General features: G+C 43.8%; 1 protein-coding gene across 1 annotated transcript in view; it reads right to left on the reverse strand.

Moving 5' to 3' along the window:
* The window catches only part of TFAP2D (transcription factor AP-2 delta), a 64,205-nt gene that overhangs the window by 12,027 nt on the left and 34,478 nt on the right, over positions 1–17,700 (reverse strand). The window contains exons 6-7 of the mRNA XM_032804086.2: positions 16,191–16,332; positions 7,438–7,551 (exon numbers count right to left, since the gene is read on the reverse strand). Of these exons, the coding sequence (XP_032659977.1) occupies positions 7,438–7,551; positions 16,191–16,332 (256 nt within the window). The remainder of the gene's footprint in view (positions 1–7,437; positions 7,552–16,190; positions 16,333–17,700) is intronic.

Consider the following 17,700-nt stretch of genomic DNA (forward strand, 5'->3'; position numbering starts at 1 on the left):
CCCCCCACCCCCACCCACACCCACACACAGATCTTCCACCAAATCCAATGGGAATTTTGGGTCAGAAACAAATGTAAGATTAGCCCTAAACCAAGATTTGCAAAAGTCACTAGTGATTTGGGGGACCTCAGGTTTTGGATGCTTTACTTGGGACTGAAAGGGATTGATATTAAAGGGATTGATATTAAAGGAATACTGAGCACACACCCTCTGAATATCAGGCCTCACTAAAGTATCTGAAACTGAGCACCCAAAACCTGAGGTATGCTAAGTCATTAGTCACTTTTGAAAATCTTGGCCTAAATTGGTATTAGTAAAAGCCATTTAAAAAAAAGTTCTGTACAAAACTTTTCTTGGCAATGCCTTTCTTTCTTTTTCTTTCTTTCTTTCCTTCTTTCTTTCACATGCGAACATTCTTTTGAAAGCAGCTACCATTATGATATCTAGGGCCTAAATTTAAAATATGAAGGATGTAAAATTTGCTATGCTAATGTTAGCCTGGAGTTTCCTTAAATCCCCTAATAAAACATTTCATTTTACTTTGCTTCCATGACTTATTAGTGTTTTGGGAATAGGCAGAATATGAAAGGCAGTGTGGGATGATGGACACTGTCCTTTCAGGCTACAGAAGCCCTTTGGGTACTTTCTTTGCTAATATCATTTTGTGCTTGGAGAGATTTTTCTTTTCTATTGAAAATTCATAGAGTCATATTTGACCACTAGAGAGTGCCTGTGGCAGGTTTGATGACAAAACCCCGTGCAAGGGTAATTAGGACCCCATAACTGTGTTTTCGCTACTGCAAGTCTTGAACTTGGGCTCTTTGGATCATAATGCATGAGCCCCACTACTTGAACTAAAAACCAAAGGTAGTAGCAGACTCATACACTTCTATATGTGGGCTGGTCACTAGGAGCAAACAAAAAGCCACTGAGAGGCAGGCATGAATGTGGTTTCACAAACGCTCCCAGCCTTTGGATGGCCCTGAGTTTTCCCAGGCTTTGCATGCTTGCTTCCTGAACTAAGCGATGCATTCTCCCTGGAGCTGTGCAAAAGCTCTCCCATAAATCCTGTCTGTACTAAAGTCTTTCAGCATGTTCATAGCCAGGTTATGGGATGATTAACTCCAAACCTAGTTCATATCCATACATGACACAGAAACACATTTCCTAACTCATGGCTCTGCAACATGTACCAGCGCTTGCTGCCTGTCAGTTAACTCATGTTATTGACATCCTTTAATTAGGACCTAGCATGATCCTTTTGTAGTGTAGATCAGGAAACCTAACTATGCTTTTGAAACCAGGTTTAGCACTTTCCTGCTTCCCAATTATCTTTGCAGAAAGCTACCTCAGAGGTCACTGACAAGGGAATTTTGAAAAACACCCCAAATCCTTTATCCAGACTCACGCAGCATAGGATAATTGCTCAGATTTTCCCAGAGTGCCCTGATAGAAACATGGCTGCATGGTATCTGTGGATGGTTGAACATAGTTAACACACTGTACACCTGCAGTGTAGAGCTGCTGAAACTGTGTTTTCTATATTCAGGTCAGATAGGCACGTCAGAAGATAACTGCACAAACGTGATTGTATCAGCCTATGTTTTATGCCTGTCTACTAGAGTTGTGTGAAACTCAGCAGTTTTCAGGCTCACAGGGGGGTTCTTTGAAGCTTTTCCTTGCTTTCAGCTTGCGTGAGCTTTCAGTTTTGCATTTGAGCAAACCTAGAAACTCTTATTCCTTCATTGGAACTATTCCTGCCCTTAAACACGTTTGAGTATCTTGATGAAGGGGATCTCAACAAGCAAATGCCACTGCCTGATTTGAGGTGAAGAATTAAAACATTGGAACATAGGAATTACCACACTCTGTCAGATCTGTGCTCCATCTGGTCCAGTATCTGGTCACTGGTGCTAGCTAGTACCAGATGCAAGAAACTCTGCAGTTGGCAGTTATGGGATAAGCTTGTTCCTGGATAAAAATTCCTCATCGTACCCAATAAAAAAGGGCTAGATTCTGTTTTGTTCATGGGAGTTTATATCACTTCCAAAGTTCTTGTTTATGTCCTAATATTTACTATTCATTTATGTTGTCCATGGAAATGTGCAGTCTTTTGCCCCATCCTGTTAGACTCTTTTCTCACGATGCTTTTCTTCTTATCGGTTCTGAATTTGTCACCTTCCAATTTCATTCCACATTCCCTTGTTCTTGGCTTATGAGAGAGAGTAAACAGAAGTTTCTAGTCCACTATCTCTATACTAAACCTGAGTGAAACTACACCCGTTTTTTTATTTTTTCCACGTAAAGTCATAATCAGCTCAGATTAGAGCGAGAGAGAGAAAGAGGCAAAAGCCCGATATTCTTCCTATGTTTGCCAAGATGTTTGTGACCTTTCAGAACAACTAGTGCAAGTCTGAAGTTTGTAACCCCCAATAACTATCTAGTGGTTTTGTCACAGGACAGAGAGCTTTGCAACATTATAAACTTCCTCATAGTACAGGAGGTAAAATGTGTCAGAGAAAGATTATTATATTGGAATATAGCTGGGACAGCAGGTTTGTACTCTTGTTAAAAAATGTAACTGAATTGTTGATGACCACCAGTGGTCATTACCTCAGTTTTATTGTCTCATCTGGGAAATATTATGTTTTGAGAGCACTAAGCACATGATTGGCATTCAGATTACAAATAACACCACTAAGGATTATCTTTGCAATCAAAAAGGGCTACCAATTTATTAAAAAAAACAATTTTGCAATGTCGATGTATATAATAAGAATGAATAATTAATACATTTCATGAGCATCAAAACCCTGGACATTATGACAAAGTATAGGCCAGTTTAATTCCTGCCATAAATGATTGCAATATCTTTGACTTTACTAGAGTCATGCCTATTTACATCAGTGGATAACTTGCTTGAACGCATAGGGTGATCATTTCATCAAGTATCAAAAGGTGGTCCTCAGAGATGGACCAAGGCAAGGTCAACAACGCACAATTTTTTTTTGTAAGGAAGAAAGGAATAATACCTTATCCAATGAAAGCAGTGGAAGCATAGAGTAGGGCAAATGTACGGTAGCTACCTATATCATCATTTGGCTGGGACATTTGAGCAGACTTCCCTGTTTTGGTAGACATTGCTCTGGGATCTTTAGTAACCACTAAAAACCAGAAGCTTGGTTTTGTTTCTGTTCCAGTCAGTGGCCTCTGTAGCAGTCCAGGGCTCCATAGCAGTAAACTGGGGACATGACTTGACTCAGGAGGAAGAGTATCACCCACTATCAGCACAAAGAGCATCACTAAATCCCTAGCACCACTTCCTGCAACATCAGAGCTGTCCCCTGAAGGACTCCCAGTCAAGAAATGAACAGGCTTAACTGGGCTCAGTTTGTGAATGGCACAAAAGCTCACAGCCTGAGTTTGCGTCAATGTACACCACATAATGGAGGAATGATTAATAGTCTCAAAGGTAAAAAGGATATATTCTTTTTTAACAATACGTTGAACAAATAGGACCCGATTTTCTAAAGAGCTCATCATCTAACATGCTCTTTTGCAACTCTGTCCTATAGAGTCTATAATCAGGGAGTGAGTCTCCCAGTGGGATAGATGGTTTCTTTTCAGTGTAATGGATGTTGACAGCTGACCTACCTGTGTTGGGAGTCAAGCACATACAGGTCTTTCTGCTTATGGTGATCAAGTCCCTCCCTATCGCCAGGATAGTGATGAACAGCTGCTTCTCTGTGTGACCACTAGAGGGCATAATAGCACCCTGGAATGTTAGCAACCATGTCTCAGGCTAAGACTTTGTCACAGATATTTTTAATAAAAGTCATGGACAGGTCACGGGCAATAAATAAAAATTCACGGAAGCCATGACCTGTCCCTAACTTTCGCTAAAAAAATCCATGACAAAATGGGGAGGCAGGTTCAGCTCAGCATCCACTGTGGCTGGGGGTCCGGGGTCCCTCATCACTGCGGTGAGTGGGAGCTCCAGGGTGCCTCTGACGTGGCAGCAGAGCGGCTCTGGAGGATTCCCGCAACCTACGGTGAGTGAGAGCTCCAGGGAGTCCCACCATCATGGCTGGGCAGCTGCAGGGGGTTCCTCCACTGCCCACTGCATCTGGGCAGTTGCAGGGTCCACCTGCCACAGCTGGGAGTTGCAGGGTCCCCCCACCAGGGAAGGGGCTGTGGGGGCAGGAGGGATGGCTGGGAGCTTCAGCCGTGGGGCAGAAAATGTCATGGAGGTCAATGGACATCACAGATTCTGTGACATAATAGTAGCCTTAACCATTTCTGAAATGTCTAGGATCAAAGTCTGGACAACATTTATTTTAAAGATGGATCCAAGCCCATTCCAACATTTCCGGGTGTTTGGATCCAGGAATTGGTTTATCCCATTGTAGAGTTAGAGGACAGATCTGAAATTCTGACTCAGGTTCAGATTACAACCGCCACTTCACCTACCTGGGGAATGTCTGTCTGCAGCCTGTTTCTTATTTTATTGTCTTAGATTTTTTACCCTCTTGACTTCACCTACTGACTGACGTAAACCACATCGAGGCCAAAGCCAATCAAGTGACCGGTGAAGGAAGTTCTGCGTTTAGGCTCCAATTCAGCAAGGTACTCAACCACATGCCCAAATTTAAGCACCTGAGTAGTCCCACTGAAGATAAGTTAAGCATCCTCAAGGATGCTAGCAGTTGGGATTGAAGTCCCAGTGTAGCAGGTGTGACAAGATGACCAATGTTAGTATGGTGGGTCCCGTGCTTTTCTTGGTGGGGGGCTAAGACGCCACCCCTTGCTGCTGCTCTTGGGCACCAAGGGCCGCACTAGTGGCCCTGGTAGGTGGGAAAGGAGAGGGGGAGGGATCTGGCTTTGCTCCTCACTCTGAGTCCCAGCTCCTCTCAACCTCTGCAGGTTTCTTACCCTCTTCCCCCTTTAGTGGGGTTACTCCCAGTCCTTAGATGCTGGGGAAGGGAGTCTCCCTGCCCTGCTGGGGCACAGTCTCCCTTACTTCAGTTCTCTGATCTTTCCAATCTCACATCACTCCTCCAAGCTTCAGTCCTCTATCCTTCCTCCTCTTCTGACTGCCTGAAGCAGGGGATTTTATTAGGTTCCTGACTGGGCCTTTAATTGACTGCAGGTGTTCCAATTAACCTGTAGCAACCCTCCCTAGTCTTCAGGGAACCATGCCTTAATTAGCCTAGGGCTTATTTATTTCCCCTATACCACTCTCCCACTGCTCTCTGGCCCTCCTGTATCACACAGGGCAGCAAAGGGGAGGATGGGAATCTTGACTTCAGTATTAGGTCTGTTCCCTCTGTGTCCCTTTTATATCCCATTTAATGTAATGTGCAAAACATACCAAGATTAGCTGCATTGTGTCCAGGGGAGGCTCCAGGCCACAGCACGCCAAACGCGTGCTTGGGGTGGCATGCCGCGGGGGGCGCTCTGCCGGTCGCATGCCTGTGGAGGGTCTGCTGGTCCCGCAGCTCCGGTGGACCTCCCACAGGCATGCCTGCGGAGGGTTCGCTGGTCCCACAGCTTCGGTGGAGCCGCAGGACCAGCGGACCTTCCACAGGCCTGCCTGCAGGAGGTCCACCGAAGCCGCTGGACCAGCAACCGGGAGAGCACCCCCCGTGGCATGCCACCGTGCTTGGGGCGGCAAAATGTCTAGAGCTGTCCCTGATTGTGTCACATTTGCCTTATGTGCATATAATGTGACTTATCCATTCCCTCAACAGGATGGTCCCATTTATATCAGCTTATGATTGATGGGAGCTCTGTGTGTGTGTGCATCTGTGTGTGAGTAAAGGGGAAACAAGAGCCTGGAGACACTGAGTACTGTATGGCTCAGAGGACTATTAAAGGAAACTCAGTCCAGGACAGTATGGACTGAAAGCCATTACTCTTACAGGAGTGTGCCGTAAACGAGAGTGGTATATGTAGTTAGGTAATAGATTATGTGCCAGTAGATGGTGCTAGAGAGCATGCAACATTGTTCCTGGGTTTTCTAACACCAAATACAATTCGTTGGCATGATACACCCCAAATGGCTATTTGTGGGAACAGTTCACATGCAGCTCTTGTCGTGTCCCTAGCCTGTGTTTGCCAGAAGCTGGGAATGAGCGACAGGGGATGGATCACTTGATGATCACCTGTTCTGTTTATTCCCTCTGGGGCATCTGGCATTGGCTACTGTAGGAAGATCAGGTACTGGGCGAGATGGACCTTTGGTCTGACCCAGTATGGCCACTCTTATGTTCTCTTCTGTTAGCTCTTAGCAGATATCATTTGATGGCTGTTCAATGGCTTATGTGAAATAAATTGATAGTTTCAATCAAGTTATTTAGTGTTTAATAAACAACTTGCACAGCCCAGTGCACCGCACTGAAACCATTTCTTCCACTGGCAGTAACCAGAAGTTTTGTTGGCAGTCTCAGCAGAAAGGCCAGGGACTGCTGAACCACAAAGACTTAATTATCTTCTCCCAATCTCTGGGTCAGGGCTGAGGCATAGCAACACGAAGAGGTAAAGCTTCTACTGCTACTATCCCTGTCTTGTGCGAAAATACTTAAGGGGTGTCTGGCTGACATAGACCTCACCTGAAACTCACAGTAGTTTATGTGCCAAGAGCGGAAGGATGATTTTGTAATCAAGATATTAGACTAGGAATTAGGAGCTCTGGGTTCTGTCCCCAGCTCTGCCATAGACCTTAGCCAAGTCACTTAGGCTCTGATTTTCAAAGATGCAGATAAGCACCTAGTGAGATTTTCAAAAATGCCTAACTAGCTCTTGTTTCAGTCAGAAGGAATTTGGCACCTTGGTGCTTTGGAAAATTCCACCAGATGTCTATCTGCATCTATAGGTGACTAAATACCTCTGAAAATCTGGCCTTGAATCTCACTGCATCTCAAGTGGTATGGGCAGGATAATACTTCCTTTCTTCCAGCCAAGGGTGCAAGAACCTGTGTAGAAGTGAGGGGGGCACCAGTTGTGTGCACCAACATGCTACACTGTAACTCTCCCATGTGGACACTGTGAGTGTAAAGTGAAAGGTTCCTACTTCACATTAAAGTAGCCCTGTTTGAAGGAGACTCTCTTAATGCAAACTAGGAGCTTTTTAGTTCACACCTGCAGCATCCACATGGAGGAGTTACCACTCATCTCCCTGCTGTTTATACCCTTGTAGTCCAAACCCTGGGGAGATAAGAGAACAGGTGCCACTGTATTTGAATGCAGAGTCTTTATGAGATCCAGCTTTGTAATTTTGTCCTTCTAAGCAGAAACAAAATATCTTTCAGTTCCTGTAGAAGAAATCCAGTTTAAAAGACTTCCCATCCACCTCTCCAAGATCTCTCCTATTCAGTTAACCTAAGCCTTTGTCTTTATTTGGGAAATTGCACCACAAAATGACTTCAAAGGTCATACCTGAAGTGTGTTAAATGTCTCTGGATGTCGAGGTCTAATATTGGAGTTGGTCTTGAGGATCCAAGGGGTGATCTGTCTTGACTCAATAGGTCCTGGAATTCTTTACATATTTGTCTAAAAGAAAAGGGGAATCATTTAAAAGGGATCCATGCAGTCTCCATTGTGAGGCTGATACCCATACTAGACATCATAACAATTCAACATTATTGGTATAGCATCTGTGAGAGCCCTAGCACAAAAATGGTTTAGAGTGCAATGATATACGACAGCAAAAAATGACCAAAAGCATCAGTAGACAGATACTGTCAGCAGCATCTTCACAAGTCTTTCTGTAGAACCCTGTCTAGATTGAAGAAACAGGTTGTATTGGAAAACAGGTTTCCTGACATGTTTTTACACATGATTTTTGCACCTAGAATGGAACAGTTTTAACACCTTTAAAGATGTGTTAACTGGGTCAGCTAACACACTTTTAAAGGGTTAAATTTTGTCTACACTAGTAGCAGGGTATGTTTGAAAGCCTATTAACATGATAGGCGTACCCTAAACTTGTCTGCAAATTTGTACAGACACTATATAGGCTGGCAAGATGATATTTGCACGTGCAAACTGGCCAACTGTGCATAAAGTGCCTCGCTTAGCCCCCGTCCTGGGTCCTGCTAATCTATCTATGAGTCATCTACAGTCTCTGAACCCAGGACCTATTACAACTCAACACAGACCTCCCTCCTAAGGCTGACCGGAGGACAGTAATTCCATTCTGCAGCAACTTTTGAAATCTGGTTTTGTTCTGCATCAAAAACTTTTGAATATTTTCCCTGAAATGGAAGTGTGCCAAAATGTTCCCTTCAGGCTCAAATCTGAGCTCTGTGCCCATCCACTGTAATTAGGCCTCATTCGGGGAGATTTTTTCATCCCACATCTCCCTAACTTAGGCAGAGCAGGTATTTGAAGCAGCGTCTCCCACATCTCACCCAAAGGCCCGCACCATCAGGCTATAAAGTATAAGGAAGTTGCCCCTTTCTTTCTCTGTTTTCTCCCCTGCCTGATAAAACCTTATTCAAAACCAATAGGTCTCCACAAACATTTAGACAAAAATGTTCACACTACTTGTATCATCTCTATTCCTGGGCTAAAGGAGCAACTCCATTAATTGGCAGCAACAGTGGGTGGCTCTCCTCTTGCAGAACAGCCAGTGGAGGCTGTTAAAATCATCTCATCTTGCATATCTGAGGCCTACAAAAGATTGTGTCTTTTTAGGTACTACCTTTGTAACTGATTCCCTCAGGAGTCATCTATTGGGGGTGAACTCAGGATCTTCAATACCACAACCCCCTTACGCTAAAGGTGGGACCCCATAAGCTATAACAAGCTAGCAACCTCTGTGCTAGTCTGGGTTTACCCAGCCTGCCTCTTGTAAATGGGGGCAGTGAATATGGCTCTTTGAGCTGACTTGTTGAAAGGTTTGCATCAGTGCAGACTTTTATCCAAAGAGAGGGATTCAGCACTTTTTCTGGTAAAAATTACAGAGAAGTGTATGCATATGGAGTATACAGTTTTAATGAATCAGACCCTTAGAGGGGGGAAAAAAAGACTCTTCTAACAACAGAAATCAGTCAAGTGCTTTGGCTTATAAATGATCTAACACACCTAGGATGCCTGTCAGGTCTACCTCCAGGTTCTACCTGTTGGAAACATTCAGCTTAAAAGTTGTTAGATTTGACTACGGCAAGTGTCAGAACTGAGCCAAGTGCTTGGTTCCTATCTCTTCCCTCCTGACATGTCAGAAGTCGTTAACTAGGGCTGTCGATTGAAGGGGGAGAAAAGCAGCTTTGCATTATACATGAAAACTGACAGAGAGCAGTAACCTACTTTAAAGTGGCTTCCCAGGCAGAGAAGTGTCTCTGGAAAAGCAACTCTATGGGGTTCCACAGTTACTCACTCTGGGACAGCCTGTGATTCTGCAGGCAGCCCTGACGGAGGGATGGCACATGGGCATGCGGTCCCAGAAGCAGACCAGAGTGTGAATTGTGACTCCAAGAGGCACAGTACTTCTCATGCTCTAAGGGAAAGCAAGTTACTACTCCTTTCCGTGGAGCAGCGTACTCCTCACTCTGCTTCCAGTCATCTACTCAGGCCAGGGAGCAAGTGGGTGGAGTCAGGGACCTCCACTGCTTACCCCTTAGCCACCCACTGACTACATGCCTTGCTGATGCTCTACCTCCTGCCTCCCTGCTCTTTTGCTTGCTGCCTGCTGTATCAGGCAAGTTGCCCCAGCTCGCCTCATCATGGTCACAGTCACAGTCTGAGCAGCACCGAGCAGGGATGTGAGGGATGCTTTACTCCAATCATGGCCAAATGAGGACTGTTAACAACTTAGGGGGGTACATTCCCAGAAGGGTTATTTCTGCGGTATTAGGATGCATCAGGCGAGGTATTTCCAGCAAAGATAAGGAGGTGTTAGTACCATTGTATAAGGCGCTGGTGAGACCTCACCTGGAATACTGTGTGCAGTTCTGGTCTCCCATATTTAAGAAGGATGATTCTGGCCCCATGTTAAGCAGTGATGAAATTCAAACTGGAACGGTTCAGAACGGGCTACTAGGATCATCAGAGGAATGTGAAAACCTGCTTATGAAAAGGAGACTCAAAGAGCTTGGCTTGTTTAGCCGGCCAAAAGAAGGCTCCGGGGGATATACTTGCTGTATATAAATATATTCACGGGGATTAACATTAGGAGGGAGAGGAATTATTTAAGCTTAGTACTAATGTAGACACAAGGTCAAATGGGTACAACCTGGACACTAGGAAGTTCAGACTGAAATTAACGAAGGTTTCTAACCATAGAGGATAATTATGGAACAGCCTTCCAAGGGAGTAGTGGGCAAAAGACATATCTGGCTTTAAGCTAAGCTTGATAATTTTATGAAGGGATGTAGATAGGAAGTTTAATTTTGCAATTGTTCTTGGATTATCAGCAGATAGGTCTGCTCAATGGTCTGCGATGGATGTTGGATGGAGTGGGATCTGAGTTTCGGCAGAGAATTCTTTCATGACTGCTGGCTGGGGAGCCTTGCCCACAGCTCAGGTAGGAATTTTCCTCCAGGGCAGATTGGCAGAGGCTCTGGAGGTTTTTCGCCTTCCCCTGCAGCGTGGGGCATGGGTCACTTGCTGGTGGATTCTCTGCTTGGGGGTTTTATAGAAGTGAATGGGTAGGGTTCTGTGGCCTGCTTTGTGCAGGAGGTCAGACTAGATGATTATATTGGTCCCTTCTGACCTATGAGTCTATGAGTCTGTGCTGGATGCAAGTTGCAGTTACAAACTTTACGCCTTTATTTCCATTGCACCCACAAAATTCACATCCTCATTGTTACACCTGCAGCTGAATTTTGGGTGCAAATCAGTTGGGGCAAGTGCTCAGATGTCCAACCCACTATTAAATTTTGCAAGTGCAATGCACTCTCTGTGAATGGGAGAGTGAGTGTCTACCCAACTGAATGTACACTCCTCGGTGGCTCCACCAGAAATCTGCTCAATTCACATATGAAAACATTATTTCCTTGGCTGCCAGGGATGGGCAAACCAATCTGTGTGATATTAGGACCAACCAGAACTCACACCCAAATTTCAGATCTGGCTATCCTGAAGTTCAAAAAAGTTTGACTCACTTTACGTGTATGTTAAAGTGCATTAGAGCTGAGTCAAGAATTCACAGGAAACCATTTCATTAAATGAATGTAACCTCTTTTGCTACAGCTGGAATATCTGCAACTGTGAGCAGATCACTGTTTTCTCCAATTTTCTTTCAATACAGGACCTAAATTCAGGTGATGAACAACGTACCCTTAGTAATCTCTAATTACTTTCACTGAGGCTTAAACAAATACTGGAGAAAGCAAACAAGCACCTATTGCTGGCTTAGAATAACTCACTCAAACGATAACTACTTATCAATCTATCTGTGTGTCAATGAAAGTAGCGCTAACGTATTGATCACCATAGGACCTTAGCGCCATAGCTGTATTTTGTGTCCTTAGCTGAGTGATAGTCATGTGATGGAGTGGAAGATATAGAGCTGATGGCATAGCAGGACATCACCTGTTTTGTGCCAGAGGTTTGACAGGTTCCCACGCTCCTTATGCAGTGGGTTATGTTGGGACAACTAGGTTTTCAACAAGATGTGCTTAACAGCTGAAGATCTCCCAATCTTTAATGTATTCATCCACAAGCACCCTGTGAGGTAGGGAAGTCTATTACCTTTGTGTTATAGGTGGGGAACTGAAGCACGGAGAGACTAAATGACTCGCCCAAGGTCATTCAAGAAGCCTGTGACAAAGCAGGAAACTAAACCTAGGTCTCTCTAGTCATAGCCTAGCACCCTAGACACTACACCATCTTTCCTCTCGCGCACACATCTCATAATAAGTTTTTGACTTGGAAAATAGTTTTTCTGGTCCTACATTGTCATGCATCAGCTGATTAACAGTCGAAGTCATCAAGACATGTCTCCTATGTTATAGCATTGCAGAGTCAGATGTGTTGTAAGGGTTTTACACCTTCCTCTGAAGCATCTGCCATTGATCATTCTTGGCGGCAGGATGCTGGACTATAGAGGCTATTGATCTATTGTCTCACAGCAGTTGTTCTCTTCTGGAATGTAACCATAAAATAAGCCTGTGGTGGGCTCCAGACCAGGTCTAAGAGGTGAGATGGGAAGCATCTCATGCAGTTTTGTACAGGTAGATATGCCTGCAGTGCATCTGGCTTTTCAATGGCTCTTTTGAGGACAAGAACACCTTGAAACTGTGCATGCATGTGAAGTGGATCTCTGCTCGACTTGGGTAAATAATTTAAGTTGCCATGTGGACTTTTTTTGCCCTGACAGAGTAATTGTTTTTTATGGCTCCTTGGGGAATCGAAAGAGTTTATCAAGGACTATCTGCCTCTGGTGTGGTTATGGATTTTCAACATTTAGTTATATCTACAGTGAATACCAATCAAAGTGGTATCCTGTTTCTCTCCACTTTAAGTCAGTGATATGAGTTTTGGACTATTGCATGCAGGTGTTCTACAGCTATTGATCCTATAACACATATGTGGTCACCTACAACTTCATGATTTTTCCTGGACAGTGCATCACAGCTTATTAGATTATAAACTCCTCGGTTCATGGACGTTTTTTCTTCTGTTTGTACAGTGCCTAGTACAATGGGGTTCTGGTCCATAATTGATCATCCCGGGCATTACTAGAATATAAATAATAACAATTTTAAACTTCAGAGTCACTAAGTCTAGAACTCAAACCTTACTGCTCTATAACCAAAGTCCCCTACCACTTGAGCTGAAGCATAATATTCAGCAGAATGTTAATAACTAGTACTAGTAAAATAAACAATCAAACAAGTAGAAAAAATCATTTTTGCTGATTTTTCAAAATTTCAAAAAATGTTGACATCTCCATGACATTTTTTGGTTGTTAAGAAATTTCCACAAGCTTATTTAAAAACCTGAACATTTTCATTGGGGAATTATTGTCAACATTTTTCGTATTTTATCAAGAACTCAAAATTCAGAAAATCTCATCAGCTATATCAATAACACACAGTTAAGCGGTTCTGATTCTATCCAGTAGAGGACAGTGCCCAGCAACTTACCCACCAGTTCATTTACTTCCTTAGTTAAACAGTTACATATTTAAAGGGAAAATAAAATAACGATGCGAGAGTAAGGCTGCTTACAGTGCTGGGTTTGTTAGAAAATATAATCAAAGAAAGAAGGCTTAGATGGCTGAGACATGTACACCATACAGAAGATGGGAGGCATGCTGTGTGAGCGCTGAACTGGGTACACCCCAGGAGAAAATGAGGAAAGCCAAGGTAGAGCTCACAGAAAACAGTGATAGAGGCTATTAAATGCACTGGCATCATGTAGGAAGATGTACCACAACTAGCCAGCAACTGTTATCAGTGGAGGAACTGAACTGCCAGTGGCAGAGAATGGATTAAGGTAAGGTTAGACACAGCATATCCTGGAGTGCCTATGGTGCCCAAGCATTTCACATTAATTTCGGAGAGTGTAACTATCCAGCGTGTCATAGTTGTCACTGTGGTGTACACCATGGCAGCTATGAACTTCTTGTCAACTGCTAAGCTAAAGCTCAGATACTACTTCTCCATGAGTATCGGCTCTGACACTTGAGCTAACGGAGAATGTTCATTAGTAGCATAATTATGGATGTATTATTTGCTACAGACATTTGTATGATGCCCATTTTTGTAGTATCTGGGATTGCAGTACCTTAGGGCCTATGATACTGTGTGGTGTAGTTCAAATTCCATCCAGTAGAGGGCACTTGTTACATACACACCAGCCAGTCTATTACAATACATCAATCACCCCACATGCAGTCAAGTATCAGGAGGTAGCCCTGTTAGTCTGTATTCACAAAAACAACATGGAGTCTGGTGGCACGTTAAAGACTAAGAGATTTATTTGGGCATAAGCTTTCGTGGGTAAAAAACCTCACCTCTTCAGAGGTTTTTTACCCACGAAAGCTTATGCCCAAATAAATCTCTTAGTCTTTAATGTACCACCGGACTTCTTCTTACATACAGTATGATAAATGATATCTTTACTTTTAAAGGCAGGGTTAACTGACCAACTAGTGAGTACTTTTAGCTGATGGAGGGGAAATAGGACATTTCTATGATTCTGAAAATATGATAGTGTCATGGCGTCAATGGTTGCATTAAGGATCAGGGAGCATTTCCAGTTTAAACTGCCGTTTACTTCCCTCTTTATTTATTTTGGTCCATATCAATGCATCGTGTATACAGAAGGGGGGCTAGGTTATGACGTGGATTGTGCATCTGCCCTGGGGTGTGCGGTGGAGAAGATACCTCTTTACGAGGCCCCTGGATAGACTGGCTGGATTGTGGGTCTGGAGATGCAGAGGTAAATGAACTCTGTGTGCCTGCTACTCCTCACCATCTCTGCAAGCAGGTGGCTGGTAAATGTAGAAAGTGGCAGGGGAATGGGCTGACCTGTCCCCCGATGGGCCAGCCAGTAGCGATGAACCAGCCTGGGGAGCATGGTAATTTGTTAGTGGTATAAGCCAGAGGCAATTTATTATCTCCAGAGGGGAAGGAGAGAGAATAGAAGAATTTGTGCCTCTGAGGGGTGTTGCTGATTCACCATGCCTCCTGGGGTAGTTCTGGGGTGGTGCCGCTTACATATACCACCCCCTTGCCCAGGGCTATGCCTAGAGGCACAATCAAGCCCTAAATACTCAACGGTTTAACCAGAAGCATAGCTTCACAACTCCCAATGAGCTAAGTGATGTTTTAGCAACTTCTGGGTTATTTACTTATTTCTAAGTTTGTGAAGTGCATCAGACAGCTGATATATGTGAGTGAAGAACATAAGTAGAATAATAACAATACTTTGCACTCACATCTTCCCGTGTACCCAATGTTCTCAAAGGGCTGCAGTACCAGCAATGACTAAAGCTTGACATCAAGCCAGTGATGTACATGAGTATCCTGAGTTACGTGTTGTTCTTAGTCCTTGAATGGAACTCTCATTTGCCTCAATAGGAACCGAGCACTAGATTTCATAGTCCTTGATGTGCTTTGCCACTTAGAACTCAAAGAAATCTTGGCCCTGACTCACGTATAGCATTGGACATCTAAACGACATGATGACAACAAAAGTCTGCTCTGAATAGACAAAGATACTTGTGGTCCAACAGTACATGAAAAATTGTAACCGTTGGTGTGTATGGACCATGAGGTCCAACTGGTCTGCATACCTTCTTCCCAGCAAATTATCTTTATTTCATGAATTATATTCTGGCATGGTTTGTTCCCATTATTTCAGCCACCAATGAGGCAGGGTCATCTTGTGAACTGGGAATTCAGGAGGTCTGGCTTTAGTTCCTGGCTCTGCCACAGACTTCCAGTGTGATGTTGGACAAGTCACCGAGGCCCTGATCTTTATAGGCATTGCTGTGCTCGGCATCACAATCCCTAATGTATCTAGGAGCCTAATCTCATTTGCAAAAGGGATTTAGGAATTTAGGAGTGTAAATCCCATCAACAGTCAGATCTAGACTCCTCAATGCCTAAATCCCTTTTGAAAATCAGTTAGGCTCCCAGCTCAGTTAGGCGTTGCGAAGCTGAGCGCAACAAGGCCTAAATTGCTTTAAAGATCTTGGCCTTAATCACTCTGGTGGAGATCCTCAGTGGTGTAAATTGTCATAGCTCCTTGGACTTTAGTGGAGCTGAAACAATTGCATCAGCTGAGGATCTGACCCCACCCTTGCCCCCCCAGTGCCTCAGTTCCCCCTCTGTACATTGGGAATAATTATTAGTTATCAGTTGTATTGTGTTAGCAGATTCGAGCCCTAGTATCATGGAGCAGGATTGTGCTGGACACAGTACAAACACAGAACGCAGAGCTGGCCTCTGCCCCAAAGAGCCTACATTTTAATAATGCTCCCTCCCTATTTATGCCCCAATCCTGCAAAGACGTATGCACATGCTTAACTTCCTGCACTGTGAGCAGTCCCAGTGTAAGCTCTTCGGGTTAAATGCTGTCTCTTACTGTGTTTTGACAGCACTTAGCACAAAGGGTCCTTGATCTCACTTGCAGCCTCTGGGGGCTATTGTAATACAGATAATGATAAACCTCCTATGATCCGAATGAAAAGCGTCTGGCCACATTTCTTGTGTTTAATGATTTTTCTTGCTTACTTTGTCGCTAGGATCATCTTTTTCCTCGCTGTCTGTTCTTTCTGTTCCATATGTTGTCTGGCAAGGTGTTCTCCTACTGCCTTGGCCGGGAACTCTGTTTCGCAGGTGTAGCCAAAATCCCTGGCCAAATGTAAGGCTTCCCCTGGAGGCAGACAAAATGGGTCAATCAGTTTATATGAAACTTTTTTTTAAAGAATTTTTTCAGCTATATATATTTTTTAAAAAAGTAAGCACAACAGGTCACTGCAGTGTGACTACATCCTTGATCTCAGTTATTCCAGCGTAACTGAGATCAGATTCTGGCCTCTTGGCCCTGTGGCCCAGATATGAGGCACTGTGTAAGGAATGGAGGGGCATGGTGGCCACTCTTCCAGCCTTTCCATTGGAAGAGCAGCTCAGAAAAGGCTGCGATGAAGTCCTGCTGGTGAGAAGATGGATTCCATCCATCTCACCCGCCCTGCGGGGTCCTTCCCCCATTCCATGGAGTGTGATTACTAAGGCTTTGTGCGGGTGGGTAGAAAATTTCACTTCAGCTGCATATCTTTGAATTTTCCTTTGTATGTTTATTGATTGGGTGGGTTTCTCCAGTTTAATTTCCAGTGAAACCCATCTTAAGTGAGCAGCTAAGGGATCAGCAAATACCAAGAGGTGGGGCCAGATTCCCTGAGCCTGCTGGAGGGAGGTGTCAATTACACTAATACTTCTTTCCATTTAGAGGGTGATGCTACTGTCATCTCCTGTAAGTTTTTTTCTGCCACAGGAACATCTTCAATTTCCACATGCAACTCCCCCACTGTCTACATAAATCAGGTTGTCACGCACCTAACGGCATGCATAAACCAATTCAATTCATGCACTGATCACATGACACTCGTTATGTGACATAAGTCGACGTCGACTTTTGCAAGCACAATCTGTTTGTGGGTGCTCAAAACCAGTGGTTCTCAACCTTTCCAGACTACTGTACCCCTCTTGGGAGTCTGATTTATCTCGCATACCTCACTTACAAAATCAGACATAAAAATACAAAAGAATCACAGCACACTATTACTGAAAAATCGCTTACTTTCTCAGTTTGTCTGTATGAAATTTTAGTTTGTACTAACTTCACTAGTGCTTTTTATGTAGCCTGTTGTAAAACTAAGCCAATATCTAGATGAGCTGATGTACTCCCTGGAAGACCTCTGCATACCCCTAAGGGTTATATGATTATAAAGGATAGCAAACAGAATAAAGCAGTTTACCTTAGTAAATAAAAAAACCCTGCAAGCTGATCTTAACACACTAGATAGGGAGTATAATTAGCAAATTCTCGCCCTGAGTAATAAATGGTCTAGCAGATTCTTAAGGCAAAAGTTGCCTTGGTTTTTCCAGGTTTTCAAACACAGGCTAAAGATCCTTCTAGTCAGGGCCCATCACTTCCCCTTCCCACAGTTCAGTCTTTATTTCACAGATGTTTCCAGGTATATTGTTCTAGGGTGAGTGAGGACCCGCCATAATGTCATTTCCC

The sequence above is a fragment of the Chelonoidis abingdonii genome, chromosome 3 (assembly GCF_003597395.2).
Source record: "Chelonoidis abingdonii isolate Lonesome George chromosome 3, CheloAbing_2.0, whole genome shotgun sequence".
Lineage (NCBI taxonomy): Eukaryota > Metazoa > Chordata > Testudines > Testudinidae > Chelonoidis > Chelonoidis abingdonii.